Source organism: Oreochromis niloticus, linkage group LG16 (genome assembly GCF_001858045.2).
Source record: "Oreochromis niloticus isolate F11D_XX linkage group LG16, O_niloticus_UMD_NMBU, whole genome shotgun sequence".
In the NCBI taxonomy this organism is placed as follows: Eukaryota; Metazoa; Chordata; class Actinopteri; order Cichliformes; family Cichlidae; genus Oreochromis; species Oreochromis niloticus.
Genome location: NC_031987.2, coordinates 17,283,503 through 17,304,714, shown reverse-complemented (window position 1 = coordinate 17,304,714; position 21,212 = coordinate 17,283,503). Strand labels below are relative to the sequence as shown.

General features: G+C 40.3%; 1 protein-coding gene across 13 annotated transcripts in view; it reads left to right on the top strand.

Moving 5' to 3' along the window:
* LOC100691189 (dedicator of cytokinesis protein 9) overlaps nucleotides 1–21,212 on the top strand; it is a 72,858-nt gene that overhangs the window by 31,386 nt on the left and 20,260 nt on the right. For all 13 annotated transcript variants that reach the window (XR_002058585.2, XM_025904123.1, XM_013272617.3 and 10 more), the window contains exons 3-16: nucleotides 5,522–5,611; nucleotides 7,676–7,758; nucleotides 8,627–8,696; nucleotides 12,312–12,407; nucleotides 13,068–13,202; nucleotides 15,964–16,138; nucleotides 16,858–16,910; nucleotides 17,699–17,773; nucleotides 17,866–18,006; nucleotides 18,859–19,071; nucleotides 19,182–19,304; nucleotides 19,657–19,739; nucleotides 20,703–20,825; nucleotides 21,087–21,166. Coding sequence is in view for 12 of the 13 variants with exons in the window: in XM_025904123.1 (XP_025759908.1) it covers nucleotides 5,522–5,611; nucleotides 7,676–7,758; nucleotides 8,627–8,696; nucleotides 12,312–12,407; nucleotides 13,068–13,202; nucleotides 15,964–16,138; nucleotides 16,858–16,910; nucleotides 17,699–17,773; nucleotides 17,866–18,006; nucleotides 18,859–19,071; nucleotides 19,182–19,304; nucleotides 19,657–19,739; nucleotides 20,703–20,825; nucleotides 21,087–21,166 (1,540 nt within the window). In the remaining variant the exon portion in view is untranslated. The remainder of the gene's footprint in view (nucleotides 1–5,521; nucleotides 5,612–7,675; nucleotides 7,759–8,626; nucleotides 8,697–12,311; nucleotides 12,408–13,067; nucleotides 13,203–15,963; nucleotides 16,139–16,857; nucleotides 16,911–17,698; nucleotides 17,774–17,865; nucleotides 18,007–18,858; nucleotides 19,072–19,181; nucleotides 19,305–19,656; nucleotides 19,740–20,702; nucleotides 20,826–21,086; nucleotides 21,167–21,212) is intronic.

The window sequence follows — 21,212 nt, the reverse complement described above, 5'->3', positions numbered from 1 at the left end:
CTGGGCCTTTAATATAACACCACTCCAGTAAGGGAAGTCTTTTTTGGGTTTGTCTTTTTTTTACTCTAATGACTTTAACATCTTTTGTCTGAATTCCCACATTGGTTGAAGAATACAGTTATTATTTATTGGAGTTGTAGATGGTATGTGTATTCCTCAGGATGTACGGGTCATTCAGATTGCTCTGATCCAAAGAGTTACAGTCAGAAATCTAATTGTGTCGACATCCTCTCCTGTAACGGGAACTGCAAAGTACAAGTTTCACCTGGAACATTTTGGAATGTTTTGGCATTACATCAGGAATTAACAGTAATTTTATGCTAGTGGAGTTGGTCCTTTATTATCAACGCTATACCACAAAATTGATGCGGTGAGAATAAAAGACAAACATACTATTTCATGTATTTCTGATACCAGTACACACCTATGCTACAATATTACTGGGTCTGTTCATGCTGCTGGCAAACTGATATAGTTAATCACACTGAGAAAAGTAAAGAAAAAAATATGGTAGATCTTGTTTATATAAATAAATATAAGATTTATACCATCCATTGTCCAATCCCTTTAAGAGAATAGAAACCGGGGCATTTTTGTCGGTCTTCTTCACTGTAAATGTCATTTTAGTCTGTTGTTAGGTGGTTGCCAGGTAACGGGCCACACAATAAACTGGCATTGTTGTGCAGGGACACATCAGTGAGATGAACTCAGTTTTGTTCAGCCTGTTCTGACTGAGCCTGGTTCTGCTGGAGGTTTCTTCCTGTTAAAAGGGAGTTCTTCCTTCCCACTGTCGCCAAAGTGCTTGCTCATAGGGGGTCATACAATTGTTGGGTTTTTCTATGTATGTATTGTTGTTATACCTTACAGTATAAAGCGTGTTGAGGTGACTGTTGTTGTGATTTGGCGCTGTATAAATAAAATTGAATTGAATTGAATGTGGATATGAATTACGTAGTACTGTTATGTAATGAAAATTATACAACACTTTTCTAAGTTGTTATTGGTGCATAGATGGTAAAAATGGCCCATTTTAGCTCGTGATGCTAGGATTGCAGTTTAATTGGCTGGTACCTTGCTTTTTTGTTTGTTTGTTTGTTTGTTTGTTTTTTGTCAGGTACGTGCATCATTTTCCAGTGTGTATAAATTAAGCAGATAAGATGATATTGTCCCTTTTTCTCTTTTTCACTTGTCTCCATACATTTCCTTGTAACTGCTTTGGTCCTTTGCTGATACCGAGGCTGCTGATTTGTGGCTGGCTCTGAACACTGTAGAGTTTTGGATTTGTCCACTTTTCTTTGTTTGGATTCCTTTAAATGTCCACGTTCAGTTGGGTTAAGTGTTGTTAATTCGACAGGGTTTGTTGTCCAGACATTTTAGTGTCCATTTAACCACTGTTTACTTTGTGCTTCAAATCACAGTGAAATCTTTCCAAGCTAGTGACATATTAGTGGAAGAAATGTGTTAGCATTTGGCTGTGAATGTGAGCGTGACTATTCGCCTGCGTTGCTGTCCACGTGTTGCACATGCATGAAACGGACAGGCTCATGACACTCAAAGTCTGTAAACTTCTAGTAGATGGTTGCTAGGCAACATGTTAATTCATAATATCCATAATAAATACAAACTAATGGGCAGAGATGTAAGTAGGTATACTGTGTACCAAGTATGAGTGCTGAACTCCTGATCACTTAGGAGTTTCCTGACGGCTGGATGGAGATTTTCTCTGCTCCAGCAAATCTTAATCAAATCATGAGTCCTTAACTAAGACACAGGCCAAATCACAAAATTTGAGGGGAACCTGTTTGATGCCCAGCTCTCTTTGCCACCTTCACTGTGAAACATAAGCCTCCCATAGTCAGTTTTTAGTGCATCTATAAATCGCTTCAGCCTTTAATGGCTCTTTCTTCCTTCAGATGTTGGTGCAAAATGCCCCAAATGACTGTGACATTTCAAGTCATTAGCATAATGAGTACAGCTTTTAGACACCAATACATGCTCAGAATTATTTTTATTTTTAATGTATTTTTTGTCAAAGCAAGGATGCATTCTCTGTAAATGATGTGTAATTACCAACTGCAGGGATCCTTAAGGCTTCTTGACTGAGCTTTGTGGTGAAATGCATTTTAACTGAGTCTTTACGAGTAGCATGTTTCGTTTTGATGTTTATTTTTTTAAGCAAGATTGCAAATATAGGATGATTAATGGTATTTTAGTGATGGCTTCTTAGTGTTTTATGTATTAATATGCTAATTTGTCAGGATTGCTTTTATAAGTAAAGCTATGAACACCCTGTTTAACATGATTGCTTAAATGAAGAGTGAACTGGAAATACATCAGAATAACAGATTTTTATTTTTAGGTGAGGATCCAGTCATGGTTACGACATCATGCTGTCATAAACTTTTTTTTTTTCCTTTCTTCCTACTAATCACTCTTAAAATAGTTAAAAGTCATTGGCCAAAGATTTAGTTATGACCCAACCTGTGGATTTGGAGAATCATTGTAACCATATATGAACACTTTTTAGAAATAATCAGTTTTTTCAAATGCTCAAAGAGAACTTGATTCAAGTTATATGGGATGATCTTCCCATGTGAGATCAGCCTTCCCACAAACCTGCCAAAGTTGCTGTTTGGATGTGTAATGGGGACTTGGGTCTATCTGGGGAAAATAACCTTTAAATAATTCCTTGTCACTGGTGTGTAGAGCCACAGCTTTAATGATTAGAATATAAATGAAAGCAGCAGGTCTGCTTAGTGTTTCTAACTTTGGAATCGACTCTGGATAAAGAAGCAGTTGTTACGGTGTGTAAGGCCTGGCAGCTGGGTGCTATGTGACGGCAGGACAGCCTTGACTCTGACTTCTCATGCATATCCACGTATAGCCTGCTGCTATGAGCATAAGATGCCAGCTTCACACACAAACAGTACGTTGTCAGGGGCTGACAGGTGATTCTGACTGAGGGGGGGTTAAAAAAAAAACACGAGAGGCTCAGTGACTGATCTTAACATCTGTTTCTGCCTGTTCAGACTCTTGTTCAGGCAAGGTTGTAATCAGCTTTCAGTGTTTTTGGGGAGTTGTGTCAGTGTATGACCAGTGAGTGTTATGTAGAAATCTCACTTCTTCTCACTTCTAAGTATACAGGTCATGAGTCGAGGCAGAAAGAGCTCCTCTATCTCTGAGTTATTTTTGTATAAATCCAGTTTTTGTCTGTTTCCCGGTATTGGAAACCTCTATCAGATCTCTACCTTATCTTATTCCCTCTGGCTCATCAAAAGTCATGAGCTGTTCTTCTGGTAGGCGATGTTTATATCAGCTCCATCTGCTTTTGATCAAGATACTGCTGGCAAAGTGGAGGGAGGGTTGGGTTGGTCTCTCTGTGTGAGGTTCCTGGAGAAATTTGTCCAAGATTAGCAGAATAGGAGTCTTCCTTTCTCCTCAATTTGATATATGCTCTTTGTCTAAGGCCCCCCCTTTCACTGCGAAATCTGCAGATCAGAGCATTATTCTTGTTTCTTTACTTTGTCGTGTCCCTAAGGTTATGGTAACACTAGTCTTCTATATGATATTCTCTGTCAACCATTCCATGGAATGAAGAGTTTCCTGAGTGGAGGAATTTGCAGCCAAATTCCTCATTTCTGTGGAGGAATTTGGCTGCAGATTGCATTTGTTCCTAAATGTATCTAATGAACATCATGTTGTATTGAAGGGGACTTTAAACAGAATGAAAGTCACAAATCCAGTGAGAGGTAGGGTCTTCTTTCCCATGGGCCGGTTTAAAACCCAAGTAAACTGAGCAACAAGGTTTGGCTACCACTGGCCATTAGAAAAGATTCAGGTTTAAGGCTTTACTGGACTGGTGTCACTTTTCAGACTTGCTGTCCATCAATCATTATCCACAGTCTGTACCAAATATTTGCAGAACTAATGACATAACTGTCAGCATTGGCATCATTTAGTATTTACTACTAGTGAGTGTTAGTTAACTACAGTTAATCAGCTTGCTAAGTAAATATTTTACGTGGCGTACATGAAGGCAAGCTGATATTTGCATAAGCTCAAAGCACTGCTTTGTTTGTGTTCAGTCTGTCGGAGCTGTTGCGAAGTGGTCAAGTTCTTGTCTCCAGCTCAGCTTGGAGAAAGAAGATTGATAGTTTAGATAAAATATTGATGGGGTCTTATTGAACTTGGCCATCTCCCATAACAATTTGGGGAATGTTAAACCAGAGGATCTGACAATTCTCTGTGGCAACTTGTAGTCCAATTAAATGTTTCTTTTTGCCCACTCCCTGGTTGCCTCTTGCGTCCATGCCTGTTTATTTCTGCTGCTTTCAGTACAAAGATCATTATCTCCCCTGCAGGAAACATGGGTAGCAGACAGGAAAAGGGAGACTTAAGGTTCACAATTAAGAGCTCGGGAATTTGTTGACGTTGACACAGTAAGGACTGGATCTAACACCACATGCAAGTTTATAGAGGGCAAGAGGGGAGGCAAAGACAGCAGTTTTAGTATTTGTCATGGGGTCATTCCAGATATCTAAAAAAACAAGCTTTTGTGAAACAACTTCTTTTATCCCGTAACTGTGAAACGCCACATTTGACTGATTATCATATCGTGTAGCTTCATTTTAATGAAATCAGATGAATCTGATTTCAGATCTTTGAGGTGCATGTTCTTTGAAGGCCATAAAGGTACTAAAAAGAAATCATACAGTAAACCAACGTGAATACTGTATACCCAGGACTCCAGCTTCAGATTCTTATAACAACTGGGAAACTCATTTTTGGAAACCTCAGTCATATCCAACACTGCTTGCTCCAAAGCAGGTTTTTTTTCCTGGCTCAGAATGAGCTTGTGTGGATTAACTCCACCGATGCTTCGCACCAGTCGCTGAATGCAAAAACAAAAAGAATGCTTTTTCTAATCGGCATGAATTCATGTAAAGTTACATAGTTGTTACACACAATAGTCTGCTGACTACTGCTTTATCACATCTCCACAGGTTATTAAAATAATTTCTACATCTCTGCGAAGGATCTAGTGACATGAAAGTCACAGTAATCAACCTGTTGGCGCTCTCGTTTTGAGCATTTTGGCACGCTGATGTTTGTCGAGCACTAAAATTTGCATCCTTAGTGATCGATAAAAGCTCCTGTGCTGGTCTTGCTTAAATAAAATTTAAGGCTTTTTACTTTAATTACACTACAGGGTCTTGATTATTTTTGCTACTGTGTTGCCTGTCTGCTGAGTCAACCTGTTGGTCATTAGCGAAAGGCTTAAACACATCCATCAGTAGGCCTTAGAGTCAGATGATGTGGGCAGGCATCCCACTGTGTCTCTGACTTACTTGCACGCTTTGAACCCCAGATAACCTTTGGTCACATTCACAAGACCGTTTCAAGTGAAAGCACACCCTGTAATACTTTTTTTCAGTTTCAGTTTTGGTCATCCTTTGCTGTCTGCTGTAATCCCACAGTTATGTTTCTTCTGATGATTTGGACATTTGCTTTGTTTTCGCAGATTTCGACATTGAGGAGACAAGGAAGAACCCTGTACCCCACAGTGCCTGAAAATGCAGAGAGGGAGGCCCAGAGTCTGTTCGTCCAAGAGGTGGGCTGATTTTTAAGAAGATATTGTTTGAAGGACTTTCTCGCTATCACTCACAGAGAGCCTACAGAAAGACACAGTGAAATAATTGAATCCAAATATTGGAAATAACTGGGGGTAATAATCCCAAAAAACCCACTGACAGCATTTAATAGTGGAATATACTCTAAGACCAAGTAGAGCCAATTAAATCATCTTGCATGATAATACATGAAATCTCTTTCTGTTTGCCTCCAAACTCCTCTTACACAATCAGGAGTTGAGCAACCAAAATTGGCACACAAGGACATCTCAGGCCCCTGAAGGCTCTTATTTATATCAGACATGATGACATCATTATGTTACCTAGCAACCACCTGAAAAAAGGCTAAAACGACCCATTTGTATCCACAAAACTTGAATTATGTCTCACATATTATGATAACAGATTATGGTGCCTTGCAACCATTAAAAAAACAGACTAAAAACAGTACTGTAGCATGGATATATGCTAGTATGTTATATTGAGAGAGATTCCTTTCATGCCTGTTGAGAGTAATGATCCAAAAAGCATGTAAAGCACACCAAAATTCATTTCCAAACAAATGTTTCTGTTATACACAAACTAAGTAAGTACACTTGATATGATTAAGGAAGTGTATACATATCTTTTTAATGATAGACGTTTGAAAACGGCGTCAGCGCTTCAGGCTAGTAAGAACTTGGTCAATTATATCAGTCGTAAACCACATAACTCCGCTACAGTGACGCTAATTTGGCTCATTACCAAATATATTACTTAATATTAGCAGTTATGAATGTTGCAAGTCATAGCGCATCAGGAAGTCATCGAGGAGCCTCGTTATAGATCATCATTGGAAGCATCGGGACTATTTGTGCCCTTTTTTTCTCAGTAACATCTGTTTATGGTACAATACACTGAAATTAAGTGCAACTAATTTGATAAGTTTATCAAGCTTCTGCTTGTTTCCTGTCATTAGTTATTACTGTCAGTGCTGAGCCTTGAGCCTTGCTGTTGAGTGATTCAGCCTGGTTTTGGTCAGCTGTGGCATCTTGAAAGTCCAAAAGGGCAAAATCAAATAAAACCATAGGAAGTTCACCAGATGTGACATTTTATTGATGTAGTGCGGGATTAATTCAAAATATACTTATCAGTAACTCACAGTTGGTGCTGATTAAAACGATGAATCACAATCATCCAGCTCTAGCGGAGCTTTTTAAGCCACACACCAGCTGAAAGCTGACAGTTCTCCCTCCGGGTCAAAGGTCAGCGTTCAGAGCGCCTTGTCTGAAGTCAAGATACTGACACCCGGTTAAGCGCTGTGTGACATCACCGGGACAGCTGTGGAGATCAGCCCAGTGAGAGCCTCTCTGTTTCCGATTCGCCTCCTGATCAGGTTGCATTTCATCTCCCTGCAGGAGCAGTTCTTGTAAATGGCGTGAGTTTCTGTAGAACAGATACCAGGGAGCTGCACTTATGACTGACTCTAACAATGAACAGATGTTTTCTTTTCAAGGAAAGGAGGACAGCGAAACACTCCCAATTTGTGTTGGTGGACGTTGGATTGTGGCAGAGTCACCGTGCATACACTCCTCCTTTTTTTATCTCAAGGAGAAGCTTTAATGGTTGGAAATATTAAATATTGTCCTAATGTGTATGTTAGTGAGTTGTCTACTGGAACTTATAAAAGACTTTTAGGTCATAAGGATTTGAAAAGAAGTCACCGTCAAACACCGTCACTAAGCTACTGAAATCGTGCAGCACTGAACTAAGTAAGAGCAGGGCTTTGTAAATCTGTTAACCATCTCACCAGCAATTCTGATTAAACACACTCACATCCTAAGCCTCAAATTCTCATCAGATGGTTCGACAGTTTCTTCAGCTTTATCAAAGTGATGATCCTTCATCACATGCTTCATGTAGCATGTTGAGATGAGAAAATGGAAACACATTTAGAGGTGACTGAATGACACCGACTTCCAGCCTTCACATAGCCCTGAATTGCTACCTCGCTGTGTCAATGCAGTGTTACAGTGATCTGTAATTAATTTCTGTTGTCTCCTCAGTGCATTAAGACCTACAAGTCAGACTGGCATGTGGTCAACTACAAGTATGAGGACTATTCTGGGGATTTCCGACAGCTTCCAAAGTAAGTCTATAGTTAAAAAATCCTCGACTCAGCACTACAGTGTATTTATAGAGGTGCCGTCACATTGTTATGAGGGTTTAGTAAGAACTCCTATGCTATACAGCCGGTTTAAAGCTAAATCCTGCAGTCACACAGTTTTTTTTAGCCTGATCACACACGCAAGCTGTCGCCTATTCCCTTTTCTGTGTCTGACATCTTGCGTGACTTAATTAAAAGGAAACACAGCATACAAATAACTGTTGCACACATTTAAAAGACTGTTTCCTTTTCCTAGTGCATTGAGCAATTTCTGAACACAACCAGTGTGGAAACCACCCTCATTGTTTAGAGATGTGTCATCACCTCCAGCTTCTCCCGTAAAGAATCCTTATTTTATAACCAGCGTGTTAGAAAATGAGCTGACAGTGACCTTGATGGTACAACTGCTGCCAAACGTTCTGTCACTTTACTGAATCTGGGGAAGTTGAAACAATGCACCGTGACGTCGGTCGCCAGTTTACAAAATTAACAGTATTTTTAGTTGGTGATACTCACCTTTTGGCACCTGCTCATTTTCCAGCAAGCTGTGTGTGCGTTATGTTTCCACGAGCAGCCGAAAAGTCGTTTGTGCTTCTCTTGAGAAAGCCTCAAAATGTAAAATGACTTATTATAAAAAAAGGGAAGAAAAAAAATTAGAATGATCTCATCAAACCGCTTCAGTCACACATGCTGGATAGATTAGCAAAGCCATGAAAGAGCCATCGTAAGCTGCCTATAGTGCTCTGTGTGCGTATGAAAAACCTGCAGTCTTTTGTTGTTGTGATGAATAGATTCACTTGACATATCTCCCCTTGAGCTATTATACTTACACTGTATTTGGTTTTTCCAGTAAAGTGTCCAGGCCTGATAAACTGGCTGTCCATGTATTTGAAGTGGATGAAGATGTCGACAAAGATGAGGTGAGTTCTTTGTCAGAAGATATGGATGGTGTGAAGAAATACCCATTGCTTATTTTTAGTTTCTAGGGTCCCTAAAGTTTCACATACTGTAACTTAGGGACACTTTCAAAGCGACAAAATCAAATGTGTATATTTGACCTCTCCCTGACTTTGCTTATTTAACCATCAAAAGACCAAAACAGCACTTAAAACTTAGAAACATTTATAAATGGATGTTTTTTTTTCTTTTATTCATAAATAATGCACAAACATTGTTATGAGGAGTTTTAGCCGCTTTATTAGATACACCTGCTCAATTGCTTATTAATGCAGATATCTATTCAGCCAATCGTATGACATCACATGACCATTTAGGAATGTAAAGATGCTCCAAATGACTTGTTGAAGTTTAATCCAAGCTTTGGAATAAGAGCAGAAAGGTGACTTAAGTGACTTTGAAGGTGGCATAGTTGTTGGTGCCAGACGGGCGGGTCTGAATATTTCAGAAAATGCTGATATGCTGGGATTTTTTTTAACAACAGTCTCTGGGGTTTAAAGAGAATGGTCAGAAAAAGAAAAATATTCATTGTGCAGAAATTCTGTGGGTTGAACTGATAAGAAGGAAAAAGAAACTCAAGTAGCCGTTCATCTAAACCAAGGTATGCAGAGGAGCATTTCTAAAAGCACAACACACTGAAGGAGTACAGCTGCAGAAGACCACACGAGTCACCACTCCTGTCATCTACACACAGGAAACTGTTCACACTTAGAGTTCACACTGGTTTAATCTTCTGCAATAGAAGATTGGAGAAATGTTGCTGGTCTGATGAGTCTCAGTTTCTGCTGCAACGTTTGGAAGGTGCGATCAGAATTTGAAACATGAAACATGAAAGCATGGATCCATCTTGCCACATATGACACATAGTATCCATCTTTTGATGGCCGCCTCCAGCATGACAAAAAGCTCAAATCTTCTCAAACTAGTTTCTTGAAGATGACAACGAGTTGACTGCATTCAAACGGCCTCCGCAGTCAAACGATCACAATCCAATAGAGCATCATGGATGTGCATCCAGCAACTGTGTGATGCTATCATGTAAACATGGATTAGTTCTCAGGGAACATTATTGAATCTATCCCATGAAGAATTAAGGCAATTCTGAAGGTAACAGGATTGAACCCAGTACTAGCAAGGTACCTTAAAAAAAAAAGTGTTTGAGTGAATTTATACCAAATTACATCCAGTGTCTCAATGTGCATAACAGAGCTCCATTCATGTTTGTAATGCCACTAGTGAAAGTCTGTTGATAGATTCAGGTTTCCTCCTGCACAGTAACAAGGTTTCAATAAAAAGAGATAAAATAGTTCAGGAACTGCTGTTAACAAAGTTTCTGGACTTTTTGATTAACTAGATCATGATTTTGAAAAAGCTGAGTTTAGTTGTCATTTAGTTCCATTATATTCGACATAGTTCTTCAATTCCTTGTGAAACTTGGCAACTGACAGGGGAAAAAAACTAGATGGATAAATGGCACTGCGTGCCAGAGAGAGGGGGGAAAATCCCAGCGTTTAATTTGGGTGTGAACTGTTCCTCTTAATAAGAGTTCATGTTAGTTTTTAGTTTTTCGCACAATTGAGTTTCTTGATTCCTCTTGATGACATGAACCTCACCCTCAAAAATGTTGCGCACTGTTAAATTTCACGTATCCCCACTTACGCCTTTCGTGTTTTTATTGTACGGCGATAAAAGGCATTTTTGTGTCTAATAGGTGAGTTAACAGTAATTACAGCGTTGCACGTGCACCGTGTCTTTTGTTTCACATTGAAATTTAAGGGCTCCAGTGCAACATTTGGACCTTTTTATCCTCTGCTAATTCATGTATGACAGAGTGGGTGTGCAGTCTTGTACAGATTAAACAAGTGCTTGTTGTCTTTGGAATGATTGGGAGGAATGCACAACAAGGAGGCTCATAAGTCACCTGACAGACACTCAGATTTGTTGGGAGTCTTCAAAGCCATGAAGATAATGCGGAGCTGTTGCAGATACAATTGTTATCCGAAACGCTGCAAGGTCACGCCGCTTCATAGGATGTATGATGAAGATCCTGACCTGCCCTCGTTGCACAATATGTCAAACTGTGCCTCCTATAGGCAAGAGAGTATAGGAGCTGAAATACAATACATGATCTTTAGAAAGATTTCTAGAACTCAGCGCTGCACAATGTCTTTTCCCTTGTAAATAAAAGGAGCTTTGATTGAAAGAAGTGCAAGTCCCCAGAGAGTAAAATCTGGGAAAGGAGGATGGGAAACACAATAGAAAGGCTCATCCTTCACGACCCGCACTGCAGAATATTTTTAAATGGGGAATTTCCTCGTGTAGATGAGAGAAAAGGATATAAAGCCTTCCTGTAAATTTCCCGAAAGAAATCTTCGTGCCTGTTCTAACCGTACATTACATTGAGACCACATTCAATATCAGCTGTGTAATGTGGTTTATCTGCACTTTGTCTGACTGTAGATTTTTAGTGTGGCCTTTTTTTTTTAATCATGTCCTTGACAAAGTTTTCTCGGGCAAAGAGAGGTCTGAGATCCTAAACTCAGTGACTTTTCTGCTCTGCAGACCTGCAAATGTTGTCTAGACACTGACTAGTGGAAATGGGACTCTGAACCTTTCCAGGTGCTTTTCAGCTCACTTCACAAACTTCCACACTGAAAATATTATAATTCCTGCCAACGCCCAATAAAGCAAATCCCTTTTGCTTTATTGGGCTGAGAGAAGAAGCCGGACTCGGATGATAACATCTTGAAAGCCCATTCGCTCTTCTCATTGTAGTCTTTCAAATTTGGAAAGTATATCTGCAAATGATATCCAAGGCTGATATAAACCTGGACCAATCTATAGCTTTTGACCGCCGTATCTCCTCTTTCATCATTACTCCCCTAATTAGTTTATTTTTACAGATCATGAGAGCGGTGATTATGTGAACGGCGTGATCTCATACAAACCTCCGTGAACGTTTGGGATGACTGGGCCCATGTGTCACAGATCTGCTGTGAAAGCTGAGATATATTTATTTAGTTTAACAGTCATAGTTTGTTTTATGTTCTTCTGCCTTGGTTGTTTGGACTGAGAAAGTCCTACATAGTGCCGGGATCTGTGTCATCTCAGACCACACGATCAAAGACTTTCTGCACAGCAAGACAGAGCTTTGGCAGGGTGGGGCAATTGGTGACATATTATTGTATGCCGCTTCACTGCAAAAATGTCCAAATAAAGTCGCACAAACTTTTCTTTAGATAAAATCAGACATTGTTTTGAAATGTATACATGATATGTGTGTGTGTGTGTGTGTGTGTGTGTGTGTGTGTGTGTGTGTGTGTGTGTGTGTGTGTGTGTGTGTGTGTAAGTGCGCTTGTGTTCGGAGCACTTTGTCTCCATGTTTATTTACTGCAGCTTGTTTCAACCACACACACACACAAAAAAAGAAAAGTGAAATGATTTAATTCCTGAATTGGCACATTTGTGCATATGCTATGAAAACAACTAGATTTTAAATCTATATGGCTGGTTAAGATGTATGCATTATCCTTCTGGTGTTAGGTAATTGTCTTATCTTGTGTCCTTGTCTCCTGCAGGACACAGCCTCCTTAGGCTCCCAGAAAGGTGGAATCACTAAACAGGGCTGGCTGTATAAAGGAAACATGAACAGTGCTATCAGTGTCACCATGAGGGTAAGGTGGCAATAAAGACCACATTAATAGACTGTATGATTAATTAATTGATTTTTTTTTTTTTTTTTTTGACCCAAGTATTCGATTTTGTGCAAATTTTTAACATTTACTAGTTCCAGTTTTTCAAATGTTGGGGTCTGTTTCTTTTTTTTATCTTATATTATGGCACCCAAAAAAGTTTTTTAACCAAATGAGCAAAACTTACTAGTGCATTGTCCATATTGCACTATATATTTAGTACCAATTATCAATATATGATGAAAACAAAGCCATATACTCTGAGAAATATGGTGATGCAGAGGAGACGGCTCCAGACAGAAATATGCCAATTTGGAGGGTCAACATATAAAAACTGTGTATCTTTAGAGGATTCTGGTTTATGACGGTTATAGTTTAAGAATAGTGTTACATGTCTTGATTTCAGCTGTATTTTTCAGTGCTTTAGGACAGTTTGAACCGTTTTCAGTTAAAACTGATCAAAGTTACATGATGCCATCTTTGTTGTTTATTTCACATTTAGGAAAGTTCTCCTCATTTTACTATTCCATGTTTTTCCCTTCATATGACCACTCGCTGTTCAGTTTAACCTGTTTTAGTTATCTTTTTGCAGGCTGTAAGACATACAAATAATTCTTATTTCCTGTCTTTCTTCTTTTTCAGTCGTTCAAGAGGAGATATTTCCACCTGACTCAACTCGGAGATGGTTCTTATAACTTAAACTTCTACAAGGATGAGAAGATCTCCAAAGAGCCCAAAGGAACTATTTTCTTGGACTCCTGTATGGGTGTGATTCAGGTACATTAAGGCAGTGATTGCTAAACCTCATTGATCCAATATGACCTGCATGCTTTGCCAAATGGGATATCCCTGTCTGCACATGGGGTAGTGTGGCCCCTGAGGGAAAACGCGGTTTCCCCAGAATGAACCGATATTATAACGATTTCCTCTTTCCAGTTGTTTTCTGTACAAATTTATTTCTCAGCATTCGGGATGAATCACTGGCTGTAACAGGCAAAATTTGAACTGAAATTATTCTAACAGTGATGCGCTGCTGCTGAAAAGTGAGCCCGTGAGAGCTTCTCTTCTCCACTTCTATGAAACCTGAGCTCGCTCTACCCCAAGGTCGTGTTTTTCTGCTGACTGTCAGCTGCTGAAACAAGGTGAATGCTGAGGTCTCGATTCTAAGCGTTTTCCCCGAGCCTCACAATCAATGCCACGTGCTAACAGCTGAATGTAGGCCAACACTCACTGGATGCATTATCATCTATCTACAGCGTCAACAGATGGAAAGAACCTGTTTTTTTTACCTCTGAGGCACCCAGCTGGCTGGGTTACCTCAAGTGTAAGCTGAGGGGAGTGTGCTGGATATTTGAATGCTTCAAGATGTGTGTGGGTTATAGTGGCTGTACCATTCCTCGGGTTTGCTGAACCTCCACGTCACCCAGTTTTCAACCAAAGACCCCTGCTCGTATAATTGCAGCTCCTGGCTCAGTCCAGCAGCTATCACTGCCAGCCTTCTGAGCTCATTTTTAACAGAGAATCTCAGTAATTAAAAGGAAAACCGTTTGAGGCTCTTTTTAAAAAATCATCGTGTAAGTAAAAAGCTCAGCGACAAACCCAACACACTCAGTGCTGTTGATGTGGACTACTGCAAACTGATCTCAAGAGCTGAGACATAATGGGACCAGATTATAAATCAGTGATAAAGAACATTTCATTTTATCCTTTTTCCTTATGTGTCTTACGGGAGTGATTTAAGTACTGCGGTTATTTTGCGGTCTTCTGTTCGCGAGTGTTAGCCAATCAGAAGAAAACTGGCTTAGGTGAGGGGAGACTTAAAGAGAGAGGAGCTAAAAGGGTGTTTTTTCCACACATTGGATGAACTGAGTGGCTTCAAGGCCAAGTATGACCACAAAATAATGACTACAATAGGTCCACTTTAATGAATATTAAACTGCTTTTCCTTGTTTAATGATTTAACCTGGCCCAGATGAAGTTGCTCCATGAGTATAACTGCAGTTTTTTTAACGCTGCAGCTTAGAGATGCTAGAGAGGCTTCAAGCTGAGCCTCAAGCTGGTCCTCCACTTTGTAAAGATGCCAACATACAGTCAAACACACACACTGCATTTGTCATATATCAACTGACCAGCACTCTCTTTGTAATAACAAACAACTAAAAAATGTTAAGTGTTCTATGACTCAGTTTTCCAAAAGTTTTCCTTTCTCCTCTCTTCTTTCTTACTCTTTAAAGTAAGGATACAGATACAGTGCTGTAGGAATAATTTTAAGGACTGTCGAGTCAGTTTCCCTGAGTTGAGTCTCCTACCTCAGGTGATGACACTGGTTAAGTCTCTTTATCAGGAGTCTGGTTTTATTTCTGTCCCAAACACCCCTCTCTGTGTTTACTCAGCTAGTCTGCAGATATTGTCTCTCCCTCCCAGTCACTCCCACTACATTGCAGGCAAGCTGCAGAGATAACCGCCATAACACAATCCAATGACTGTTGACAATAATAAAATGGCTCCTCTATTTCTCTAAAACAAATTCTTCTGGAGTCATTTATTAAAGTACCCTAATAAGCATCAGACCTCAGAGTCGTTGAGTCATAGACAAACTGCAGCTCAGTCAGCCCTCATTGGTTCTGAATGGGCTTTAATAGAATAACACGAAAGCCCAAATGAGGCAGTGGCATCAGCCTTCGTGGCTGTTTTGAGGTCCTCACTGGCAGAAGGGCTTTGTTATCCAGATGTAAATGCTTTGTCCCTCCCTAACTCACGTTCTTTCCATTTGCTCACTGCAGCATTTAAATTAAATCTGACTTTAGATGCTTACATGTTTACCAAACTTGGACTCAATATTCAAATATATACCAGGTCTTTATTTTTGAAGGTTTTAACCATAGATTACAATGAAGTGAGGGTGATGGTGGAATAAGAGCAAGATTCATTTTAAGTTCAAAAATCTACTGCCTCATGGGGCCGTGTTCTCTTCAGAGAGGAGGATGAAACATCCCTTCTGCCATGTTCACGGCTGGATGCTTGATGTTTAAAAGTGAAAAATTAAACTCAGTCTGTCAGTATGAGATTTCACTAATCCAATCTATTCAGTAATAACAGGTCTTTTATTTTTCTATCGTTATAATTTCAATTCAGTTTAATTCATTTTTATTTATATAGCTCAAAATCACAACAGTAGTCTCATAGTGGTTTATGTTATATGGTAGAGACTCTATCATAATACAGAGAAAACCCCAACAATCAAATGACCCCTCATGAGCAAGCATTCGGTGACAGTGGGAGAGAAAAACTCCCATTTAACAGGAAGAAACCTCCAGCAGAGTCGGGCTCAAAGAGGGGGAGCCATCTGCTATGACAGATGGGGGTGAGGGGAGGAAGATGGGACACAAAACACACTGTGGAAGAGAGCCAGAGATTAATAATAACTAATGATTAAATGCTTGTTTGGTGTATTTTACTTTGCAATGTTCAATAAGTTTTTATCTGCACTCTCTACAACTCTTTCCTTCCTTTTTATCCCCCCATGCTGTCTCTGCAGAACAACAAGGTTCGAAGGTTTGCTTTCGAGCTTAAGATGCAGGACAAGAGCACCTACCTGCTGGCTGCAGACAGCGAGGCGGAGATGGAGGAATGGATCAACACGCTCAATAAGATCTTGCACAGTAGCTTTGAAATCGCCATGCAGGAAAAGAGAAATGGAGACATTCACGATGGTATGTGTGCGTTCGTCTGGATTCTTCCACATGAAAGGGAGTCTTTATTTGTTGGTATTCCTGTCGAGATAGCTTCCTTATTCTAGGAAAAGGTTTTGTGAAATTGTGCAGATTAATGACGAGAGTTTTCATGCTTAGTCAGTTATTAATAAGGGCGACCTTCTTACTTTATCCACCCAGTAAGCCTTCTCATTTATGTTTTATTTCCTCCGCAATATTATATCTAACTGGTGTTTTAAAATGAAATGTTTATCCACATCATCAACAAGTTCTGGCTCACTTTTCTTGATTTTTTTTTTTTTTCCTGGCCTTGTACATGTAGTATGTGGAGATGTGATACCAGACCACCCAAGCTTTTAATACTCACCTCCTGTCTCACAGGAGGCTTAGCCGTGAAGCAGAGAGGCTGAATGCCTCTGCATAAAACACTCCGCTAATCTTTCTAATTCCTCTGCTTGTATTAATCATCCGTGCATGAGAGAGGGGAAAGAATAAAACCGCTATTGCGCTTGAAAAGATCTGTAAGCTTTCTTTTAAATATGCCACTGAGACCTGCAGTATCCCCATCTCGGTCCCGGCTGATTCCTGCACAGCTGAATTACTGTTTACCGAACTTTCACGTGTCAGTGAGTGATTAAAGAGGTTTTACAACCCTAGGTGGTTTTTCTTAAGGTTTACATATTTTCCCCACACCCATTGTTTCTTGTATTTTCTGACAGATGATGATCTTGGAAAGTCAGACAGCTCCTCTGGCAGTATGGACAGCTTTCAGGTAGGTCCTACTTTCTCTGTTGGATGTGCACGCATTCTTCTTATGGAGTTTAATCTCCTATCCTCACTGAAGTAGCAAGAAGGCACAGAAGGAACCATCCTTGCCACAAACATGTGTCTTAAATTTAGATTTAAATGTTGAGGGTGACACAGCCAATTTCACAGTGATTCATTTGTTTTTCATCCGATCTGACATTAAACACAGACACCCCCCCCCTCCCATTCTCAGGATTATATCTAATATGATTTTTCCTTTAAGAGTGCGTTTTGCCCAGAATATATACAGAATGCATACAGTCAGCAATATCCAATCCAAGGTACCCAGCAGGGAGAAAAGCATTAGGAGCTTTTATGATTTTTGAGGATAGAATCGTCTCTGGTATTTAAGGGGAAACTGCCTGACGAGTTGCAGGCTGCAAATATTTTTCCGATATTTATGGTGGTTTTTTTGTTTTGTTTTTTTAAAAGCTCTTCTTGCTGTTATTGTGATGAGTGGTACGTAATAGTAAAGCCATATGTGCATGGAAACTGGTGGTAACAGTTGGGTGGAAAACAGTTTGACAGGATAGAGTGTGCTCCAGTGAAATGTGTGCTGGTACCACCTGACTCTCACCCCTGTCTGCACAGCACAATCGGCCTGTAAAATATGGAGCCTGACTTCCAGATCGGTGCGAATGACAAATGTTGTACTAATAAAAAAAAACAACTCGCCGTGAATCTCCCGGCCAGCGTTTCCACTGTTTCAGACAGTTTGCGGTTCAGTTTAGGAAATGCTTTCCTTCTCCGCAGAGCACAAGAGATATAGAGTCTAGGATGAAGAATGAAACCAGACTGAAGCTGTTCACGCTGGATCCGGACACACAGGTAAATTAAGGCGCACTTACGTTCACTTTGTCCCATTTGGTGATAATACCCGACCCAGTTTAATGCTATACCGTCTTTTGAACTATCTTTAGAAACTCGATTTCTCAGGAATAGAGCCAGACGTGAAGCAGTTTGAGGAGAAGTTTGGCAAGCGTGTGCTGGTGAACTGCAACGACCTCTCGTTTAATTTGCAAAGCTGTGTGGCCGAGAACGAGGAAGGGCCAACAACAAACGTAAGCCGGATCTCTTTTTCTTTTTCTTTCCGCATCAGGCCTTAAATAACAGAAATATCATTATCCGCCTGACTAAGGATGGATGAGATGGTTTTGTTACAGCGGGCCGGATGGACTTGTCTCATTATTTGAGCTGGTGAACGACTCCTGTTGGCATAGCAACCAGCCTACAGGCTCAGAAATGGCAAACATTTTGTGTAATGAAGTCTGATGTCCTGCTGTCCCTCCCAGCAGAAACTGTCTATTAAAACCTCAACATGGTCCGCACGCAGAGCAAATGCTGCGAAGTGCGTTCACGCAGCTCCCTCCACTGAAATTTTACAGCAGTAGCTGCTAGATGTTCGTGAGACACGCGTCTATCAGTCCAGCTTTTTCTCTGATGCCAGTGGTCAAATATATTTATATGTACTGTAAGGTCACGTGACACTGGATCCACTGTACTGGAGCTGTGCTTTGCTAGTTTTAGCACTGTAAATAGTACAATGCAATTAGATATATTTATGCTTTTATTATTTAATACTCTTTATCTACACCATACCAGAGCACATCACATTAACTTCAGTAAAATTAATTGTTGTTAGCTGTGGCCCTTGGGAGCATTTTATGTGGCCTGTAGGCAAAATAAAGGACAAATAGACTGCTTTTATTTATCCACGTCATACTTTATCCTTTAAAGTATCGTTTATCCAAGTCATACTTTGATACCTTAGTGTAGTACAAGATGAAAGGAGCCATCATAGCAGCCCAAAGACATCACAGCATACCCAACACATGTGCATAGTACTTTAGTCTAAGTGATGGGCAGGACTATCAGACTCTGCCTAATAAATTGGCACTGTGCTCTTTCTCCAGGTGGAGCCATTCTACATCACCCTGTCGCTGTTTGACATCCAGAATGGCAGAAAAATCTCCTCTGATTTCCACGTTGACCTAAACCACCCCTCTGTCAGGGGCATGATGCCCAATAACAGCAGTCAGTATATGAACGGGGGAGGCGATGGCCGACCCGACGGCCAGCGGCTGATCCACGGGATGCCAGAAGCAGCCATGCAGTATCCCAGACAGGTAAATAAATACTTGAAAAACACTGATTCTTGTTTTTCTTCATCTTAATGACTGCACTGGGGAAATCTACCAATACATATTCAAATCTGTTCTAACATTTCGATTCATAGGGAGTGTTTTCCGTAACATGCCCACACCCAGATATCTTCCTGGTGGCCCGCATAGAGAAGGTGCTTCAGGGGGGTATCAACCACTGTGCCGAGCCATACATGAAGAGTTCAGACTCCACCAAGGTACTGACCCCGTGTTCCTCTAGAATCAGCAGATTCCACCAAATTATTCCACATTATGCGAAGATAATCTTCCCAGTTTGCAATCGCTGACCAGTTGCGCAGAAACTCAACAAAAGCATTGACTTTGGCTCTACAAAGTAGGTGCACACCCCGAGGGCAGAACAGTGGGTAGTAATGTGATTCAGTCCAGCATGTTGGTCGAAGGACTGTGTGTGTGTTTGTTTTCTCAAATGTGTGTGTACTCTGGTTGAGATTGGCAGCTTGCTGAATATTGTTACAGTTACTGTAAGAAACGAGCTCCAGCTTGTGCGTGTTTGTGTCGAAGCTCAAGTGTGTTCCTGTTTTGCACCAGGTGGCACAGAAGGTCCTGAAAAACGCCAAGCTGGCATGCAGCCGGTTAGGCCAGTACAGGATGCCTTTTGCCTGGGGAGCAAGGTACTTTCCTCCTTAAATACATATGCATGCTATCTCTGTGAGTTTTACATCAACACCACAATTCAAACGGACATAAACCAACTGCACAAGTTCTTAAGGAAGTGATTTTATAGTGATTTTGAATCCCAAATGTCACCAAACATTGCTATTTTTAAACCGTCGCAGAGAAAGAATTAAGCATTAAGAATTAATTGCTCTACTTCAAAAAATCAAGTTCAACCAAAACTCAAATATATGCGTGTTTACTCTGGCAATGTAGTGCTGCTAAGTAGTGGCCAAAAGCCTGTTATCCAATAAGTGTGCTCTTTTTTTTCAAACAGTTTTTGAGTAATTTTTGAGCCCATAAACTTAGCAGGAAAGCATTGACTGAGGTAAAGACGGAAAGGCTTTTTCCCCCAGTCTTATATACGATCCCAGGTCTTTTTGCATCCAGAGCTATCGCCATCTGGTGGCCTTCAGCATACCCAAGCATAGGTGTCATTAATGTTTGCATCCTGTCACAGGTGGATAGATGCTTTCTTCTGCATAGCCATGTGGTAGATGAATTGTGTGTGTAAAAGGAAATCTCTACAAACATTATCTTTAAAACTGGACAACTTGCACCAAAAGGATAGATGGATAGATGAAAGTCACTACAGGCCAGAGAAAAACATGTAATTTGATGTTTAAAGTGAACTATTCCTGAAGGTTTTCTCTTTTTTGTATCAATGTATACTTAATTTTTTGGGTGGGTTTTTAATACTCGTGGTGAAACTGTTTCCCTGGGCTCTAGTGATGATGATTTGTTAGTGGTCTCGTGACATATTATACACTCAACATTTACTCCAAAACCTGAATAAATAAAGAAATGAACAAATATTGTGAAGTCTAGCGTAGTCCAGCAAGCTATCGGTGTCCTTTGTTCAAATATAATAATCGATAAAAAGGAATTTAAATGCCTCTGACTTTTCTTCTTTCTTGCAGACCTTTGTTCAAAGATGCTTCAGGGACTCTTGACAAAACTGCTCGCTTCTCAGCTCTGTACAGACAAGACAGCAACAAACTGTCCAACGACGATATGCTCAAGCTGCTGGCTGATTTCAGGAAGTTAGTAATGTTTCTCCGAGCGCACTCTAATATAAACTGTCTGAATAGTTTGCAGGTGCTCTGTAAGGAAAATATGAGCCTATAGGTTTTGTTTTGGCAAAATGCTAGACTGTTAGTATATAAAAATCATATTGTTGCTCAGAAGTGCTAATGTGTTCACATACAGCTCATCTAATTTCTCGACGTCAGCCACCTGTTTCTTATTCGGCCTGTGGTAAACGATAGCAAAGGCTTAACTTGAGTTTATTTTCCTTTCCTCAGGCCGGAGAAGATGGCCAAGCTGCCTGTAATCCTAGGAAACCTCGATGTTACCATTGACAACGTAGCCCCAGACTTGTCAAGTAAGCCCTCTAAATTCACCCCATGAAGCCAATATAAGAGATGAGA